At 41.9% G+C, this 20,449-nt stretch overlaps 1 protein-coding gene across 11 annotated transcripts in view; it reads left to right on the forward strand.

Annotated features, from left to right (window-relative positions):
- BMPR1B (bone morphogenetic protein receptor type 1B) overlaps positions 1 to 20,449 on the forward strand; it is a 519,526-nt gene that overhangs the window by 472,673 nt on the left and 26,404 nt on the right. For all 11 annotated transcript variants that reach the window (XM_006036257.3, XM_006036258.3, XM_014526010.2 and 8 more), the window contains 3 exons: positions 11,164 to 11,266; positions 13,048 to 13,150; positions 19,628 to 19,724. In XM_006036257.3, the coding sequence (XP_006036319.1) occupies positions 11,164 to 11,266; positions 13,048 to 13,150; positions 19,628 to 19,724 (303 nt within the window). The remainder of the gene's footprint in view (positions 1 to 11,163; positions 11,267 to 13,047; positions 13,151 to 19,627; positions 19,725 to 20,449) is intronic.

Below are 20,449 nucleotides of genomic sequence, written 5' to 3' on the forward strand. Positions count from 1 at the left end.
ATACTTGCCTATACTTATTAGAGGAAATGTCTTTAATACTAAAAGCAGTGAGGTTATCCAACAGCAAATATTTAAATTAGTTATCTAAACCAACCGGCAAACTTTCAAAGGTCACAACTATACCAAGTAGTTAACTAGTAATTGGGTCCTGAAAACCCAAGCCCTGCACCCAAGCTTTGCACTAGATTTCAGAGGCAGGATGGAGTGCTTAGTTTCATGTTTGTTTTGGGGCTTCACCGTGAATTCCCCAGACTCTGATAGGTTTTCCAGACTAGGAGTATTATGTGTCCTTTTACCTTACATTATCACAAAAGATATGCAAATGGTGTCAGTCAAACTAAAGGAGGAAGTGGCCATGCACACAGGTGTTTGTAAGACTGATTGATTAACAGGGACCTTTCTCAAGAAGAGGTGAAAGTATTTGTAAGAGCTTCGTAATCCTAAATTTGTAAAGGTTATGTTAACCTGTGACCTGTTGATACTTTAATCCTCTTTCTGAACATAGTTATGTTGTTGCAGGGCTCAAAATAGACTTCCAATAAAGAAGCTCAAGCATCCTTTCAAGACAAACAGGGCTTACTTTAAAAAAAAAAAGCCCTATATTTACATAAGCAGAATAACATACAAATTATGCATACCTGTAGATAATTTTATGTTAAAAGCACTTTTGGATTTAATTTGGCTGTGCACACAGTGCAATCACAGTGACTGTTTATGCCAGTTAGGTGCACAACAATATACCCAGTTTTCCAGGCACAGTTAGAATGCCTGCAGTTTTAAAGTGCGGCCCACAGTCCCATGGCATTTTTAGACAGCTTTCTGAGGCAGTCTGGTTTTTTCTATATTATGTGATGGCCTTGGTTGATTAGTTCAGTGGTTCCCAACCTTTTTAGATCACAGACCAGCACACTGTGGACCAGTCCACGGATCAGAAGTGACCGGCATACTGTGGAGTGGCAGCCACCCCTGTTTTACACTCGGTACCTGGCCATGGCCCTGGGGTTGGCAACCTCTGGATTAGTTCATTGTAACATCATTGAGCTCCAGAGATGGCCATGATGCCCCCTGGTGGCCCCATAACCTGTGCTCCACTCTGTCTCTAAGGCACCCTTCCCTCTTTCTTACCTACCATGCCTTGATATACTTATTAGATTGAAAAGTCGTATCTACACTAGATGCTTTACTTCACAGTAGTCCAATTTACTGTGCAGTAAGCATCACCATCTACACATGCAAATCCATCCTAGGGGTAAGATCTGCCCCTCCCCTGCAACTTAATTTGCTACCTGATTTGAGCCTGGCCCTACCAGGCTCAAATCACACGTGCCCCTAGGCCACTAATGGGACCTCCAAAAGACACCCCTCATAGTCCCTTCCACAACAACCACTATGAACTATAACCAAAAGATAAGCACCGTAGCTATAACACAAACTCTCCCTTCTGGTCACACCAACATCAACAAAAAGGAAGACAGCACACTGTCACTTTAAAAGGGAAAATCTCCCCCATTTTAGCAAGTAGTAAATTTACCTGGGGTTATTAAAGGCACCGTCGCACTCATATAGACATGTCACCAGGAGGAAAATCTGCTCCTGGGAGTTGGGGAACTGTGTGCTGCTGGGGCGAGCTCTGCCACTGGAGCCCAGGCAGGGACTGTGTCCCCCTGCCCCAACAGCAGGGAATTCCAAGCCTGCTGCTCCCAGATTGCGATCAGGGAGTGGGGGCTGGGACATCCTTATCTACCAGACCCCACTGCACCATCATGATCAGGGAGTGGAAGGTTGTGAAACCCTTATCTCCCAGCCTGAGCTCCGTTGATAACTATAAGGGTCTCCCAGCCCAAGCCCCGCGACCACGAAGCTCAGGCTGGAAGTTCAGGGTCTCCTAGCAGTGGCTGCATGGGCACAGAGCCGGTGCTGGGAATTCCCTGCTGGTGGGACTTTGGGAGCTTGTTCCCCACTGAGCTCCATGAGCACAGAGCTGAGGGGAAACAGGCTGCAGAGCTTCTTCCTTTCACAGTTGCACAAGTACAGGTCTGGGGCTGGGAACAAGCTCCCCAGACTGTTCCACCCCCAGCTTCATGCTTACAGAGCTGGGTGGGGAACAAGCTCCCCTACCCTCTCCCTGCGTGCCTGGAGGGAGACAGTATCCCCTTACCCTGGCAGCAGGGAGCTTTCAGCCCTGACTCCCCGATCACGGTGTGGGGGCTGGGAGCTTTTTCCCAGCTTTAGCTTTGCAATTGCAGAGCTAGTGCTTGGAATAGGTTGGGAGCTTGTTCCCATCACCTACTCTGCTATTGCACAGCAGGGGCTGGGAACAAGCTCCTGAGTTCCCACCCCATGATCACAATTGCAATTGTGGAGCAGGGGCTGGGAGCTCACTGCATGGGGACAGTTCCCTGCCCAGCCTGGAGGTGGCTGGGACCTGCCAGTTCCCAGCCAGTCCCAGGCTGTGTGGGGAAGCACGTGCGGCCTGGAGGTGGCTGGGGACTGTCTACTGTCTTGTTTTGGGCAGTCCCCAGCCAGCTTCAGGATGCACATGCAGACTTCCCTGAGCAGCTCAGGGCTGCCCGGGAACTGTCCCGGTCAGGGGCAGTTCCCAACCCTGTGATCCAATTGGGTGATTGAGGTACAGGGCTTGGAAAGAGCTGCAGGGGTGGGGTACTTCTCAGCTTCCTGCCCCAATATTCTGGTGGGGCAGCTAGCAACCAGCTAGCTGCTAGCTCCCACTGGTGGATCAGGGCAGGGGGCTGGGATCTGCCCCTCCCCTGCAACTCTTTCCAAACCCTATGCTCTTGATCAGGGAGCCAGGGCCAGGAGCTTGTCACCCCCGCCCCGAGTACATTGTTTCCCCCCACCCCAGCAGCCGGCAACCCCGGGGGCCAGTGCTCCCTGCCAGCCCCCAAGCTAGGACCCAGGGGGAGCCTGGAGCTCCTGGTGGCAGCAGGGGCCCATTGCAGGGCTGCAGGGAACTGGGTGCAAATCTTCTCCCTAACCCACTTAATCTGGAGTAGTTTACACCAGAGTAAATTTGGGATAGAGTAAATGCATGTGTAGATGTGCTCACTGTGGAGCAGCTAGCACTAGCAGTAGGCTTCCTACTGCCAATGCAGGCATCATCCTATTGTTGTGCTGCAGAGCAACTCACTCTGCACTCATAGTTGCTGTTTCCCTGGGTCAGCTCTCCTGCTTCTTTCTCCCTCTCAGTCTCCCCATCCTGGGGCTCTACCTGGGCCCTTTCTCCATTAAGTAGGAGAGAGTTCCAGGCTCTCTGTTACATCATTCATAGCAATATTTTAAAGTAGCTTTGATTATCAAATGCAATAAGAGGATTGAGTTTCCCTGCCAGCATTACTGGAAGTGATGTTCTCGATACGACATGCCAGTGATGTTCTCATTTTGCCACTAAGCTATGGAGCTAAGAGTATAGGAAAAACACTTAGACTAAAATTCCAAATTAAGATGCTATCTGCTTGTCAGAAGCTGACTTTTGATATATTTAAAAGGGCAGTCTGAATCATTCTAAAGTTTTTATCACGTGAAAAAAAAATATTTTGTAATTTGCTGCAATCCAGCACAACCTAGGCTAAATGTAATTCCTAAAAATGTTTTGCATCAATAGAGCAAGGATCTGTATGAGGCTGAGTGATTCCAGCAAAACAAGACCTTGTACCAAACTTTTCTTTTCCTCCATTAACGTAACCCAAACCTCTACTACGGAGTGGGATAAGCCACCTTACTTGCTAAACTAGTATAATTTCTAGCATCAACCTGCTTGTCTTTTTATTCTCACCTCAATTTTTGGGGTTGGAGGAAGGTGGGGGAGGGCAGAAGGGAATTGTATCAGTTTGCTCTGTAAAGGGCTGTGGCTTACAGTTTGCCAAGCATCTAGTGATTTTCAGGTGTTCAGCCTGATTTTCAGTGTGCAGGTGGACTATACTTTCTGAAAAGCAGGCCTTGTTAAACTGTCTCCAGCTGACCACTCAAAATCACGAATCACTTGTGAAAATACAGGCCATGTATATTTATGGTCCATTTATATGCTAGTAAATAACTGCTGATAATAGTCCAATTTCTCTGCTGAATCCCATAACATGGATTGCTGCAGTTTTGCCAGCACTTGCAGTATTGCTGTTACTTGCTCAGACAGGAAGCCCCAAAATATCTGAGATTCCCACAGTAAATTCAGCCTTACTAAAGCAAAGACAAAGAATAATCTTACAGTCTATCAAGATGAATGTTGTTGCATGTAGGGACAGAAGCAGAAGGTCAGTTGACACAGCTGCCTCCAGCTGGCAGAAAGTCTGTGCAGAAATAGAGAGTAAATGATCTCAGTGCTTGGTGTATATGGTTAGGAACACAAATTACACACAAACCAGTATAAGTGATCAGAAACCAGTTCAAATCTGTAACACAACAGAAGTTCAGTGCACATAAACTGCTTTCAAAATGGCTGAAACCAGTTTACGATAAACTTGGATGGAAGCAGTATCAGATTTAACTGATTTAGGTTAAATTGGTTGATTGAACTTCTGTTCCAGATCCCCTCCAGATTCAAATTAACTCACACCCCCAGCATCCCAGGATGCTTTGCACCTTCCCCACAAGCCCTCCTTGCAGGGTGGGTGGGCCAAGCAGGGCAGCAGGCTCCAGTGCCCTCCCCCTGCCTCCCACCCCAGCTTCTTGCCTGAGCCTCTGCAGGCACGTGGCTGCATTTCTGGAATCAAAAGTGAATATTCACTTCCTTATTGGTTCAGTCTACACAGCTGAGATTAACCTGCAAAGATTGAATCTGTTCATCCTTGGGCTTTTGAACTTGTCTTTACTTAGCCAATGTCTGTGTGTATATACATGTATGAGTGTATGTATCCATATGTGTGTGTAAGGTCTGTATTTAATTATAGTCTGTATTTAATATAGTCCATGGACTTCATAAAAGGATTTCCTGTGGGAATTGTGAGAATCCTCTATTCCAGCCTGCATAGCACCCTTAAAATCCAAAATGTTGCGCTTAAAATCCAAATCTTATCTCATTATGTAGTGTTATAGAGAGACCCATCATAGAGCACAGCTCTGAACTTGGGAGAGGAATGCAGGCTCTATGGCCTCTTGGCAGCTGGGAAATACCACACAGCTGAACATGAGCAGTTCTACTGTCTTTGAGGCCTGTGTGGTCTTTTTACATGCTGGAGGACTTGGCCCATTATGAGCCAAATTCTGTGTTTTGTTGCATCTGCATGGCTCCCGCTGACTTAAAAGTATTTACACACACACACACGTGAAAAATGAATTTGGCTCAGCAGTAATATAATGCTCTTCTTCTAACTGGGTTTTATGTTACTACTCTGATGCAAAGTCACTTAACAAATTATTTTCTCTGGAAAACAAGTCTATGTTGAACAAAATTACAGTGGCTATTTGTTTTATGGACAGTATCCGAAGACAGTGTTCAGCTAGATTTGGCCTTTATGATCATATTTCTTGGGTGATGATTGTGACAACATGTGTTAAGTGAATTGAGAATTTCAGCCCTATTTCCAAACCAGAGACATTCACGGAATGTTCCCAAAAGCACTTGATCTTCCGGGATCTGTACAAGCCATACTGTGCAGTTCTACCATCATCGCTAAGAACCAGTGCAGAAGATGTCTTGTTCATTTGAACGGACTCTGTGGATTATATAACTTATGCTAGCAGTGTGTCCAGAAATGTGCTCAAGAGGTACAGTTTAAGAAACAATATTATAGGTTTCATGGCAGAAAAAGTAAAGATGTGGCAAGGTATTGACAAAAAATGAGGTTCAAGCTGAGTCCCTGGGAATTTTTGTACACAAGGAGTGAGGCATGCTATCATTTGTACAAATCAGTTTTTGTCATTCCGGCTACTTAGAGTAGGAATTAAAAAGAGGTTATGGCATGATTGTGTGTGGAATCTGTAAACTTCTTTTGAGGTGACTAGTTACTTAAAGTAGTTCTGGCTTTGTACTTAAAAGAGAGCTTTGGTGTGGTACATAGAAAATAGCTCTTGGTGTCATGCTGCTGTGTAAGACAGAAGAAAATCTTCAACAATCAAAGTTTGGTATTGCATCTTTTGTGAGACGTGGCCATTGTCCAGTAAGGACATCTGCTTGAATAGCTGCGAAACCCTTGGCCTTTCTCCCTGTCTTCTGACATTTAGTAAAGGTCTCAGTTAAGATCACCTCTTTCGTTCTGGTAATCTTTAATTATAGCAGCACCTTCCAGTTCAGGGCCTGTCAGCGTTTCAGTTATAAACCTATTTTCTTTTTTGGGGGCATTTGACATGGCTGTAAAAATCTAGTCTTGGCAGATATGTGACATACCACATCTCTGTAAGCTATTACATCCAAAATCTGCTTAATAACTTTTCAATACTGTAGTATCACATGATGTTTCATTGGGAAAAGTTAATAGAATATATACATGGCTTGATTTTTCAGTATTATCTCATTTTAATCCATAATTACATAACAAAAGTTTTAAAATATTTTGAATGTGTTATTTTATTTTAAATTCTATACATTTTCAATATTGAGAATAATAGTTCATTTTATTCTACTTTACATGCATTAATTATCCATGTTACACATGCCTATGTACAGACACGAAATAAACAATGAATATGATAAATGCTTCCTCAAATTTGTTTCCAGCTAATTATGAAGGTGGAGGTATTTCCATTTCTGACCTGGGGAGATGCCAGGTAGCTGGAATATGCTGTGTACTCCTCTGCATTTATGGTCTGTTATATTGTTGTCTTAGGATCTGTTTGTCACATCAGAGAGGAGACCTTCCAGGTGCTGAAGGACATAAAACCTCTTCTATCTACCTAAAGCCCTTCACAGTGCAAGGAGGTGGTAGTTTTTCTGTTTAAAACTTGATCTTTCCTTTTTGATGTTTCCCTTTAAAATTACCACCCCTCTCCCTCCACTGCAGTCCCATTTTTATTTAATTCCAGAGTAAAAAATTCATATCATGGTATTTCTCCTATTGCTTCCCTTTTTGTGAAACGATTTAGAAGCATACGTTCCACTGAAAGTCGATGGAAAATCAAATAAAACTTGATATTTCTCTGTGTTGTTTTTTCCTCCTTCCTACTACTACTTCTTCTGACAGCTTAACTCTTTTATTGCGTCTCCTTTTATGAACCCATTATCTTGATTTTTTGAAAGGACTATCACTTGCTACATTTTTATGTTTATTTGTTTTTCAGATAATTGCAATTACTGTTCTGTTGCCTTGTCCCTAGAGTTATCCCTGCTTCATTGTGATGAATCAAAGGCATTGTGTAAACAAATAAAATGTAATATGATATAATACTTTACACTAATGGGTTCTTCTCAGTCTCTCTTCTTAGAAATCCTATCATTCCTATCTTGATTTTGAACAATGGAATGAAGGTAGTTGTTGCTCAGAAGAGTCATTGTCTCTTTTGCGTTAGCCTCATGAATGACATCAAACAAGTATAGAAGTTAGCCTTCACTTCAGTGACAAAGTAACTTGTAATGTTACAGCTAGTCAGTTTCAGACTCAGCAGTCAGAATTTATAATAGATTATTATTCAAAGTTGGGGGTGGATCCAAGGGGGATAAAGGTGGGCAGTCATATGTGTTCCCTTTGCTTCCTGCTCCGCCCAGTTTAAAACCAACTCCCTGGCAGTTGCAGCAGCATTTCTATTCAAGTAGCAGTAAGGGAGTCATTTGACGTTATAGCTCATTATATCCTTCTTAACTCTTTGTTCTACAGGTGTTAATGACTTTCTATCCTTTTTTAATGGTTTTGATTTTTTTTTCTTCCCCCCCTTTTTTTTGTGCAATATTTCTATCTGTTAGCTTTCCCTGATAATGTAGCTTCTTTTTCACATCCCTGTGTTTTAGGCCTCTGTGAAGCGGCAAGTATTGCTTTGGATTCAGCCAATTTGGAGGACAGCTCTGCCCTGCTGCTGCTTGCCCAACTGGCATGGGGCTTGGGGGTGGGAGAGGCACGATGCAGGCATGGCTCACTCTGGGCGGAAGGGGGCAAGCAGCAGCAGGGCACAGCCCCGCTCCCAGCACCGCTGCGCCTGCATCCCGCCTCGCCTCCCACCTGTGCTGGCTGGCAAGGGGCAGCAGGGCAGAGTCCCCACTCCCAGCACAGATGCAGGCACGGCAGCGCTGGGAGTGGGGGCTACGCCCTGCTGCCACCCCTGCACCAGCTGGGCAAGCGGCAGCAGGGCCCCCGCCCCCCCCCCCCCCCCCCCCGGCATTGGCTGGGCAAGCAGCAGCAGGGCACAACCCCAGCTCCAAGCAGTGCCATGCCTGCATCCCAAACCCCCTGTCCCCCTCCCTGAGTAATGCACCCCCCTGCCCTGGCTGAGCAACTTGTCCCAGCCCCAGTCCCTCCCTCCACCACACCCCTTTCCTCCCCAACCCCAAAAGACTTACCAGCTACGGCAGTTGCTTATGTAGTCTATGGCTGAATTGCCAAAACTTTTCCGAATCTTTGTCCAAATTGATTTGGATGCTTCAAATCAATTCAGAACTTTTAATTGGTCTCCCAGTTTGATTTGGATTTGGAGATTTGCTCCCTGAATTGGGCTGAATCTCCTCCAAATCGAATTGGCTACTGAAACTTCACACAGCCCTACTGTTTTTAACTCTAGCTACACCTACTCTGAATGCCTTCAAGAGACATCTGAACGTTTATCTTGCTGGGATCCTATGATCCCTGCTGACTTCCTGCCCCTGGGCAGGGGGCTGGACTCGATGATCTTCCGAGGTCCCTTCCAGCCCTAATGTCTATGAAATCTATGAAATATTAACTGTGGACAGGGCTGTCCTTAGGGGGCACAAATCAGGGCAACCGCCCTGGGCCCCACACTTTGGAGGGGCCCACGGAGTTAGGCAGAGCAGTGGTGGCATGAAGCTGGGCGGAGCAGTGGCACCGTGTCCAGCTACTTGCTACCGTCCCCACTCCTCCACCACTGATGTCGGTCATGCCGATGGTGGCGGCAGCTTCTTCAGGTCTGCAATTGGAGTGGGTGTGGGGCCCCACATGAGCTGATTTGCCCTGGGCCCCACACCCTGCTCAGGTCACTTCTGACTGTGGAAATAACTTTCAATGAAGCACTGGGTACATTGTCGACATGTGCAAGAAGGCTTGATTTTGTTTTATAAATCTGCAAGAAATGTAGATATCATTCTAATGACAACAGAACTAAATGCAAACATTTTTTTGCATAGTTGTTTGTGTTTTATATATAATATGTGATATAGTAAATTAAGGTGTATTCCAATAAAATTATATTTGTTTTTTGCTTGGATCCTAAACTGAATAATATAGCGCTAGGCTCCTAGGATATTGTTAAAGATTCTAGTTTATTTTTACCTGGATAAAAATGTATGCTGTTTTATATGGGATGTTGTACCACACCATCTGTACCCTTTCAAAATTCTAGATCCACCCACGTTCAAAATAATGAACTTGCTCTAACTTGAGCCCACACAATTAATTTAAACCTGCTGCAGCAAATATTTGGTGCTAGCCTATCTGGTATCCATCTCTGCTCTAGCCAGTGTATACAGACTAGGTTGATGCATTCAATGTATAAAGGAATCCTTTTTTTCCTACAACTTCTTTCAACTTCTTTATTGTCTTTTTTGTTAGTTTTTTCTTTCACTCAAGAAAGGAGAGAATAATATGATATTCTGCTTTCTTGAAGCCCTTTAATTGTTCCTTTCATTCCTTTTCCTTTTACTTGCTTTGTCTAAAATCCCTTTGAGAAAATATTTAACAAATATAAATTTAGAAAGAAGAAAGAAACCAAACAAGGTTAATATTTTATTGCTGCTTGGCTTAATTGGTTGGTTTTAAAGAGGTTTACTCTTTATTTTTGTATATTGGTTTTCTAAGAAACAAATCTTGGTTTTTTATTTTTGATAACATGCTGAGGCCCCAAATTGCTGAAAAATTAATGTAAAAGACTTTCATTAAGATGCGGGCCCTCTCCTTTTTTCTTCTGCTGATAACATTCATGTATTTGACCTTCATCAGGGAAGGACATTTATCACCAGCGCCATCTAACCATCTGTTAGTATACTTGTCCTCTGCTGTACATGTTCTTGTAAACTGAAGTATCATGGATCACTTTAGGCTTAAAACCAAGTAAACAGTTATGAAGGGTGTTGATGATAACTCAAGGACTCATACACAACAGAGTGTTGCAGTTTCTGATATGGTTAAAGCAGGAACCACAAATCACTCTTAACAGTGTGAGGTAGTTAGACATGTTAGTTTGAAATCAGGCAGAAGGTTGTGCATCTCTGCTTTTAGTCTATAATGTGCATCTCTATCCTGCCTTCTTCTCAATAGTTTTTCACAGTTCATTCCAATGACACTGGCCTCTTCTTGTTTGCACCATAGTGCAAATCTCTGTGCAGTGTGCTCTTGCGCAAGATGGACAGTGCTTTAGCAAAGGCTATCTGTTAAGGATGGGAATTTATGCACTGGCAGTGGGGTCCAACTGAACTTTCGGGTTATGACTTCGGGGATTTGAAAAAGAAGGCATTTTAGCTTTGCAGACTGGCCTCCTTTGTACAGAGTACAGGCCCTCTCAGAGGTCGAGAGAAGCCCGGTCCACTTCCATTTTTTGAGGCTCAAAATACAATGCAAAAATTTGTAATAAATGTTCCTTTTTTATTTAACAAGTGCTTTTCTAGCTTTTTTCTTCTTCTTTCAATCCTGTCAGTGTATCTCTGTGTCTGTATGCATAACCTCATTTGGAGATAACGTCAAAAGTCTAAATTTGAGGCCCTCCATGAATGAGAGGCCTGGGCCAAATGGCCCTCCTGCCCCCAACCCCCCCACCCCGATAGGCCCTGGCAGAGTAAAGTTATTGTAGGCTATTGCTGTCACTCTCTGTTGACTTACATTTTAACTGTTTGCCATGGGTACCTACGGCCTGTGGTACCCATTGTTTTCTATGTTGAGAGTTTTTATGCACAGAGTAAAAGTTTGGTCATATAAGCATTTTGTTTCATTGTTACTTAAGATGCGTTGATTTATTAATGATACATTTGTAAACCTAGGTGTAGCATTCAGGCTGTCACCAACAGCACATCTCTGATTTATAAAAGACTAATTCTGTTCTGTTCTTTCAAATCCCCAGCACTGATGGCTATTGTTTCACCATAATAGAAGAAGATGAGGCTGGTGGGCATTTAATCACCAAGGGATGTCTAGGACTAGAGGGCTCAGACTTCCAGTGCCGGGTAAGAAAGTTTTTATGATCAAAATTTGGTCTAACCACTGTGCTAGCTTCCAGTTAACTCGAGTGCTGTCAGAAAGAATGACTACATCAACAACTTTGATTTTTGTTCATTGGGGAAATGGGTCCTTTGCACTGACTGGCTGAGGGTATGCCATTTGTATACCAAATTACTCATGTACAGGACCTTGCATTGCTAGGTAAGTTAGCGAGAGTCAAACCTTAGTGTCCTGATGAAATTGTAATATGCATTAATACATTCTCCTTCTCTGAGTTCATCCTGCAGTTAAAATTATATAGGGCATTTTTAATTTCCTCCCTTAGACTGCTGTATCGTGTATACTTGTTATTCTCTCCCCCGACCCCTGCCCAGGCTGTAACACATTACTGATGAGCAGCTGAGTCCTGCATATTTAGACAGCAAAAGTTATGACTCTCCCTGGCTGAAGAAGTTATTCTGTATAGAAATACATCAGATTCCATTTTCTGTACTGCAATAAACTCTTCATCCTGCACAACAATTCTCTTTTATGCTTGGATGTTTAAAGCAAAGACATCTCTAGAAGCTAAGTCCTCAGCTGTGATAGGAGGATGGCAGTCAGGGCAGCAAATGAAATAGAGAGGTCTCTCAAGGTATGTCTGTAATGCTGCAGTATAATACAGAGATGCCTGAGGTAGCTTTAAAAGCTGCTTATACATGTCCTCAGGGTTTTAAGTAGAGCAGTTCCTGGAGAGCCAGTCTAATTAAAACACCTCACCATCATGTATATTAAGCCCCTTCCCCTTGCAATAATGGCCATGGGGTGCTTTATCTAAACCTCATTCTATGAGGTTTAGATAAAGCACACCTGTGACTATTTTAAAATGCTCAGAGGCTCAATACACATGATGGTGAGGCCATACTGGGTCATTCTAATTAGAACGTGGAACAGACTCAATTAATCGAGCTTACTCTGACACATTCTAAAATAGAACATGAACCAGCACATGTATAGGCAACCAAAGAGACTAGCTCAGGTAGTGGAAGCAGTTTAGCCAAAGCAATATGTGAAGCTTACAGCCAAACTGCTTCTCATACTCAAACTAGATCTTTTAAAGATATCTTAGGTATTCTGACCTGCATTGCAGCCTGCAATGTAGACATCTTCTTTCTGCTCCCATTCACAAATCTACAGCCTGCAGACCAAATTAGAGCAACCCAAAGGTTGTTCAAATCAAACCAGTTTATAATAAACCCCCTAGGAGCCATTATACCAGTAAATGTCACCAAAGGCCTCTCCAACTCTGCTTCCTGTCATGCCCTTCAGAATCTCCTTTTATTGGTGGGGATTCCTTTATACCAAATGCTCCAATGCCAAGAACTTTCTAAGAAAATGAGGTTCCCAGATCCATTCTAAAGGCATGGCCAGATTTTCTGAAGTACCCAGTACCAACAGCAATCTACTGTGACTTGATTCACTTACTTCTTTGGAAATATTGTCCTGCAGGGTAAATTTCTGGGTGCTTTGCACTGGATGTGGAAAATAATGCTTGTATAATCACTCACACACACAGCTTTCTGATTTGGCTAGGACCTAATACTTTATATAATAACAGTTGCTGCAGTGGAAATGTATAAAGGATTAAATTGTCTCTTAATGTTTAACTCCAGTGATTTGTGGATTTATTAGGATGGCACAAATCATTACTGCTGTCACATTTGAGGCGCTGCTCCTGTATACCATGCAGATCTATTTGCTTCTCAAGTTCTGAAAGTGCTCAGTTTTGTGAATTCTTTTATTGCAGGATACTCCTATATCGCACCAAAGAAGATCTATTGAATGTTGCACGGGCCAAGATTACTGTAACAAACACCTTCACCCTACATTGCCTCCACTGAAAAACCGAGGTAAGTGGAGGAGGTAAATCCAGCCTGGAACTCGTACTTTTTTTTTCCCTAGAAAACCCAAAGTAAAGAGAATTGGAAGAACTGCATAAAAGTTCTGTTTAACTGCTCCTGATATTTAGTATTATTTGTATTGTTGAGTCAAAGGGAGTCCCACTGGTGCTGTACAGGCCTGTAGTGAAATAATAAATCCTATCCCAAAAAGCTCTCAATCCATGTTAGGCAGGGGCAGAAAATGTCTGGCTAAATTTGTGCAGAGCCTTAACCTTATTAGGGCCTCTCTTTGCAACTTCCATACTAATGTTAAATGATGGTGATGACAATAATGATAATGGTAATGATAATGAATCGCCTCTGCTATTACAAATGACTGTAGTCTGTAGCTGCATAATAGTTCAAGTATGACACTCAGCAGTTTCATTTTTTTTTCTATGGGATTCTTCACAGAAGGGATATTGGACTGAGACACATAGAGGGCAATAGATAAAGTAAATAGTTCACAATTGACTGGTGAACCATAAAAGCAATGCAACCTCATAACATTCTGACTCCAAGTATAATAGTTTTATGTGATTTTGTTGGTCTCTAGTAAAAGAAAAATGGTTATTAGAGAGAGAGAATCTTAAGTGCAGATTATTCAGGCTGGATTAGTATATGCAATAATATTATTTTAATTCAGAAAATAAATCCATTTCCCCTACAGCTTGTTGAGATAACTCTGCAGAGTTGAAATGAAGTGATCTTTGCCTAACTCTTCCCTTTCTTCTGTCTTCCAAAGAATTTTCCTTTCTATCCTAAACATTTTGGACTAAATTCCACATGAAGGCAAACATTTCACAAAAAGTCATTCAGATCTCTAGATTTGTGCACATAAGATGAATTGGCCTAGAAAAGCAGTTTCCAACTTGGTGCCTGCGGGTGCCATGGCACCTCCCAAGGTTTATTCAGGTGCCCATGCACATTTTCATGATCAGTAAAAATCATTATTCCAACAAAAAATGCTGTCATACTGGCACCCGCTGGTTTTTCTTTTCAATTCGAATGTGTCCTTGGGCACATAAACATTGGGAACCACTGGCCTAGAAAAACCCAGCAGCTAGAGTTCTGCCTGTGCTATCTGCTGCTTATGCAAAAATAGCCCACCAAAACAAGTTTTTATTAATGTCAAAACATATTTGCTTTTTTATTTGTTTGCTTTTAGGAGGGGAGAGTGCAGAGGAAGAAGGGAATGGTATTTAGATACCAAGTGACAGCTACATAAGATAAATTGACCAAATAACAAAGAAAATATCTGTTGAATAAATGATATAACTAAATAAAGTTTAAACAGCATTTCCGCTGCTGGGGTACTCCCAGAATTATTATTTGACAAACAAAAGGTGATATAACAAAATCTTGAAGAACACAACAGTTATAATGTGGTTTTCAGCACTGCACTTCAAGAAAGATGCGGATAAGTTCGAGAGGGTGCAGAGAAGGGCCACTCATATGATTAGGGGCCTGGAGGATAGGCCTCATGAGGAGAGACTCCAGGAGCTGGGCTTGTTCAGTCTGAGTAAGACGAGGCTGTGAGATGACTTGATAGCTGCCTACAAATATGTCAGGGGACAACATCAGGATCTGGGGGAGCAACTCTTCAGGAAGGCACCCCTTGGGAGGACAAGGACCACTGGGCACAAACTAATAGAGGGAAGATTTAAACTGGACATAAGGAAGAACTTCTTCTCCGTAAGGGTAACGAGAACCTAGAACACACTCCCGGCAGAGGTGGTGTGGTCACCATCCTTAGGGGTGTTCAAGAGGAAGCTGGACAAGCACTTCCTTGAGCTAGTTTGAGCTCATTAACCTCCTGCCTATGGCATGGGATTGGACTTGATGAGCTTACAGGTCTCTTCTGGTCTATGATTCTATATTCATTTAAGACTTTCTTTGAAAAATACATCATCTGGCACTAAGTTAAGGCAGAAAATTGTGGGTGTAAGTTTAGAGACTGCCTTAGAAAATGTAGTTATCTGGGACTTGTGTACAATTGTTTGGCAATTCTGAAGTCAGCACCTTTATAAAAGTTGCATGCTAATATGGTCAGTTGGAATTCTTGGTGCCAGTGACTGGTAGAACTTTCTATTGCCCCATCACAATCTCAGCACTGGGTAGTAATTTAGACAGTTAATCCTCCCAGTAGCCTTATATAAAATTGTTTAGTTGGTATAACTACTGAGGAGTGCTGTGTTTATAACCATTCTTCCTGTCTGGGATTTCTGTTTAGTATATGATACAGTGAATGCTCTGAAAATTGTTATTAGGCCTTAATATAAATAATGATGTTAAAAAAAATAAATTAAAGATGGACTTGTAGAAACAAAGCCCCATTGGATTACATACAAAAAGAATGGATGTTGTTTTGCATTTGAAAAGAAACAAAAAAGTTTGATTCTGATCAGGAACTTATAACCAAGGTCATATCTCAGGGGAACATTGGGTCTAGCAAGGTCTTCCAACTGCGGGTCAAAGGTTGCTGAACTACAAATTAACACATGCACAGAAACAACATCTACAAATGCATGCAGTGTGTGTTCTGAAAGTGTATTTCCAGGCTTAGCATTTACTGGATGGAGTTGTCTCTTTTTACCACGAAAAGAAATGAAGCACGATGTACATAAAAGTATCAGATGGAAGAATTAACATTAGTCAGGCAGGAAGGTAAAACACAACAGCAGCTAAACCTATTTCTGGGTAGTGTTAGAATACATTCTACTGAAGTAGAAGTAGAATATAGGACCTTGGAGATAACATGTTGTCCTCTTGGCAGTCATGCATCTGCCTTATTAAGGAAATGAGAATACTAATCAAGTCTGATACAACACCTCTATTTTGAACAATAAAACTTATTACTGGAAATCCCAGCAAAAGTGCAGGCTGAAAGCAGTTAAGAGAAGAAATATGTCTTTACTGATTTAAAGCCTTTATAAGCAGAAGTGGTGGTGCCACCATGTCTGGCTCCCTGCCTGTACAGCTAGTGATGAATGGGCAAGGGAATGATTGGAGGAATGATGGGGTTTGATATTTGCACACAGTTTCCAAGCCTTGGATTTTACTGCAGTTTTTACCAGGGATAATCTGAACACTGTGCAGTGGAGGAAATTGGGGAGTGATGGGACTCTTCCCATCTTTTTTATATGCTGACACTAACTTGAACTCACTGTGGTGAGTTTTAAAGGCACATTTCAGCAGAGCACCATACATTACAGGGTGAGTTGAGCAACTTATGGGGGTCAGAAAAGCACCAGAACTATTGGAAAAGTTTTTTCTGAGGCACTTTTTTTCTGCTTTCTTTCATTATCATCTTTCCCTCCCTGTACTGAAGACAACAGTGACACCTGTGTGTGGTGCCTATAAATAGCATCACTGTGTTGGTCGTACAAAGTAGAATCTTTGCATTTGAGTTGCTAGATGATGGCTAATGTCCACTTTTAACCAGAGTATATAAAGGAGCTTCACTAACCAGCTGCTAATTTATTTTGTATCCCACAGTTAATAACTCACTGTGGTGTCCTCAAACTTTTCTGCTTATTTTTATAACCTCACTGCTTGGCATAACTGTAGTTACCAAGTAACAAAACATTAGAAAACAAAGCACAGGCTCTCTGCTAACTGGCACCCTTTACAGTCACACCAATGACTGAGCGATCTTGAGGACTGAACTAGCCTGCTCCTCTGCCACCCCTAGAGAACAGCCTTACCAGGTTAGAACTGAGGGAGAGGAGGTAGAGGGAAAAGTTTTCACTACTGCTCTGTGTGTGGTTTCTACTCTGTAGATGGATAGAGGACTTAATTGCCCAGGAATGTTGGCACCATTCCTTTGACTTCACAGACATTAAAAAGTTGGGAAATCAGGCTGCATTTCTTTATATTTTGTTGATCATCCATCAGATAGTTTACAAAGCTTCAACCTAAGCAAATGAAATCCGTCCAGGATAATTAGAAGCATGGGCTGATGATGGCTCAGTTGTTGTCCCACCAACATTATTGCTTTACAAAAGGGCTTAAGAAAGATGTCTGCTACCTTGCTATAGTAGTAGGGCCCACTTCCTAACCACTGTGCATATAGGAAGTCATTAATAAAGCGATGTGATGTCCCAAGACACAGCCTAATCCTTCAGAAAGGTGGGGGAGGGTGTGTCTAACAAGAAGCACCAAATAATAAGCATCCAGATTTCGAGAGGTGCACAGTACTTAGAGGCCTGCTGACTGCTGTACACATTCTGGCACAATTAGTGCTTGTGCAAATCTGGCCACTTATATATAGGGACCTAAATAGGAATGTTAAGATCCTGAACTTCAGCTACCCAAGTTTAAAAATATTTGCCACAATATATAGAATTCTAGACACTGTTCTTGGAAGAATTATCTTTGGAGTTATTTAAAAATACCGTGGTTTATACAGTTCTTTAAACAAGCATGCACGCGCACACACACACTAAAGAATACCAAAGGGCAGGGAGCCCTAATTGTCAACTTGCAAGTTTCTCATGGGTGTAATTTCATTGACTTCTATCAGAGTTACTGTGTATGAATTATGCTAGCCCAGGAGCCAAGGTCAGAATTGAGTTTCCTATATGCAGCATGCAGTGCTCATTGTGTTTAGCATCTGCAAAAACTGCCAGTCCAACTTCTGTTGTCAAATGTTCTATGAAATTGGATCCCTTGCTGTGAGCAAATCTCCCTGTTCTCCAGAGTATAAAAAATACTCCCTCTATGATCTGCATGCTCTATTTATCCTCTCATGGGCTGATAGGCTGTGACATCTTAAACTGTTACAAACCACACATTTTAGAGGGAAATGACTGGCAGACCTAGACTGCTTATACACCAGGAAATAGAGCCTTTTGCCTCCCTGAACAACCACCTCCTTGACAGAGAGGACTGAGCTCCCTAGTGAGTTCTCTTTTTCAGCTCCCATCACACTTGGAGTGACAGCCCAGGTAGAAATCTGCTGCTATGGTGAGAATGATGTGCTCTAGTGTTTTCCTGATAGGCATCATGTCAGTGTCTCCTTTCAAAGGCAATGGCCATGTCTTGAATGTTTACATTGTCAATGCTCCAAGAGCAGGTAATGGCAGGTTAAAACATGACCAATATGATCAAAAGGCATATTGGTAGGTAATCTCTGTTCCTGTTAGAAAGGAGAAGAAAAGAAATAGTTGGGGGCAAAAATAAGAAAAGGAATCAGATCTTTAAAATAAAAGTGCCTGACAGTAAGTCAAGAGTCCCATAGGAACCTCCTTGTCTCATTACCCTAGTAAATCTGAAATGTAATAGTGCTATTCCAGGATGAGTCGATAAGGATAGAGTTCTTGCAGTTTACTGCATGTTCAGCAAGACAATCAGTCTGAGAGGGCTTCAGAAAACCTCATCCTAATCTGCATTACAATGAGCACCAACATAGGGAGGGGGAGCATGTGAATGAAGTAGCATCATTTTGAGGTGATGTAGTTTTAAAGGAGGATGGGACAATACTTGTCCAGTTTTTTGCATGAAAATATGCACAAACACACATTTGAAACAGGAATACAAATTTGGAGGTTATAGTTAAGTTTTAGAACAGAATATATGATTAATGCAGAATTAATTTGAATGCTTCAGGCACTTTCACATCATCTAATTTCTAACCAGTTGTTTTACATGTTGCACTTTCAGAGAGTTTTTGAAGGGCAGTTTGGTATGGTATGGATATTTTTAGCCATAAATGTAAGATTTTATCATTTTCACCCAATATACAGAACAAAGCAGGAGGGAGGGAAGGAATTGCTGAAGTGTTCTAACAGAGAGGCAGAGAGAGACAAAGAGGCAGAAGACCTTAAATTGTTGTAAATATGACTAACATTTTTCAATATATACCTTAGCAAGGTAAAATGCAAGCCATTATGTCTCCTCTGTTAGCATGAATACAGTCATGCTTCTCTTCTGTTTTAAGTGAGTGACATAACAGTAACATAGAAGTGAATTAAGATAAAGGGATCTCAGATCTGATGTCTGTCCTGGTTGACAAGATATGTAAGATACAAGACTGCAGGTGCTATGGGTTTTTTCTGATTTTTTCATTAAGGGCCAAATATAACACTACAAACACAGTCAAGAGCTCCATTGTTACCATAAGAGTGCTGCCTGAATGAGAACTGCAGAATCGGAGAGTTCTCAAGCAATGCAAAAGGCCAAAGAACAAGCACATAAAATGGCTCTGAAATCCAGGGCGGTGTTTTACAATAATCTTCAAAAAAGAGAAAGGAAACAGTTTTATAATATATCTATGAATTCTTGTGTGCTGTCTTACATGTGAAACTGGACTCAGAGAGGCAGATTACAGGTTAGATCTGACCCTAGTGTTAAAGATCTCTGAGGAATTCTAGCATAGTGGTGACTTCTAAGGCAAAAATAAAGTCATTTTACAGTGGCTTAATAAAAAAAAAAATACTATTTCAGATTTTGTTGAAGGGAACATTCACCATAAAGCCTTGCTGATCTCTGTGACTGTGTGCAGTATACTCCTGGTGCTGATCATCATATTCTGCTACTTCAGGTAAGTTAAGTCAGCAATATTGAAGAGTTGTATGCTGCACATTTGTTCCTAATATCACTTCTGTCTCTCCCCTAAGAGTCCCCCTTCCCCCCATTACAAACAAAAGTTGGTTTTTTTTTTAAAGGGAAGTAGTTTTGGAAAGATGTAATTAAAACAAAACTGTGATTCAGTTAGAGAAGAGAAAGGTATATATCCATATTGGTCTTCAGTAAGGTAAAAGGCAGGGTGGATTTGCACCTTGTAGACTAACTAAATCAATACATAAAAGAAGCTTTCGTACACAGTGGACGATGCATCTCATGTAATTTATGTTATCTCATGATGAAGTAAGCCTGCTGTTTAAAACAGCTTATGCTATGCATCTACTCAAGTACAAGATGACCCCTCCCCAATAATTGGACATTCTATGTGGAAAATTTATAAATTTGTTATAATTTTCCAGAAATAGAATCTAATTATTGGAGGTTTGCTTTGAATTTACCCCGCTCCCACTGCTACAGCAGGGAAAATAAATCGGAGGCATCTTGCCCTCTTCCCTAACCCTAACCCCTTCCCCCCTCCTTACTGTCAGACCCTGCTCTTCCTAAGCACATGGAAGTGAGAAGCAAATTTGAAAATGCTAACTTCAAAATAAATGGATCTGTGGTAATTTGCATATAGTACCAATAGACGTAATTCATGAAGAAATGATGCATCATACCTTTTTTTGAAACTGCTGCAAGTTT

The sequence above is a fragment of the Alligator sinensis genome, unplaced genomic scaffold (assembly GCF_000455745.1).
Source record: "Alligator sinensis unplaced genomic scaffold, ASM45574v1 scaffold525_1, whole genome shotgun sequence".
Taxonomy (NCBI): Eukaryota; Metazoa; Chordata; order Crocodylia; family Alligatoridae; genus Alligator; species Alligator sinensis.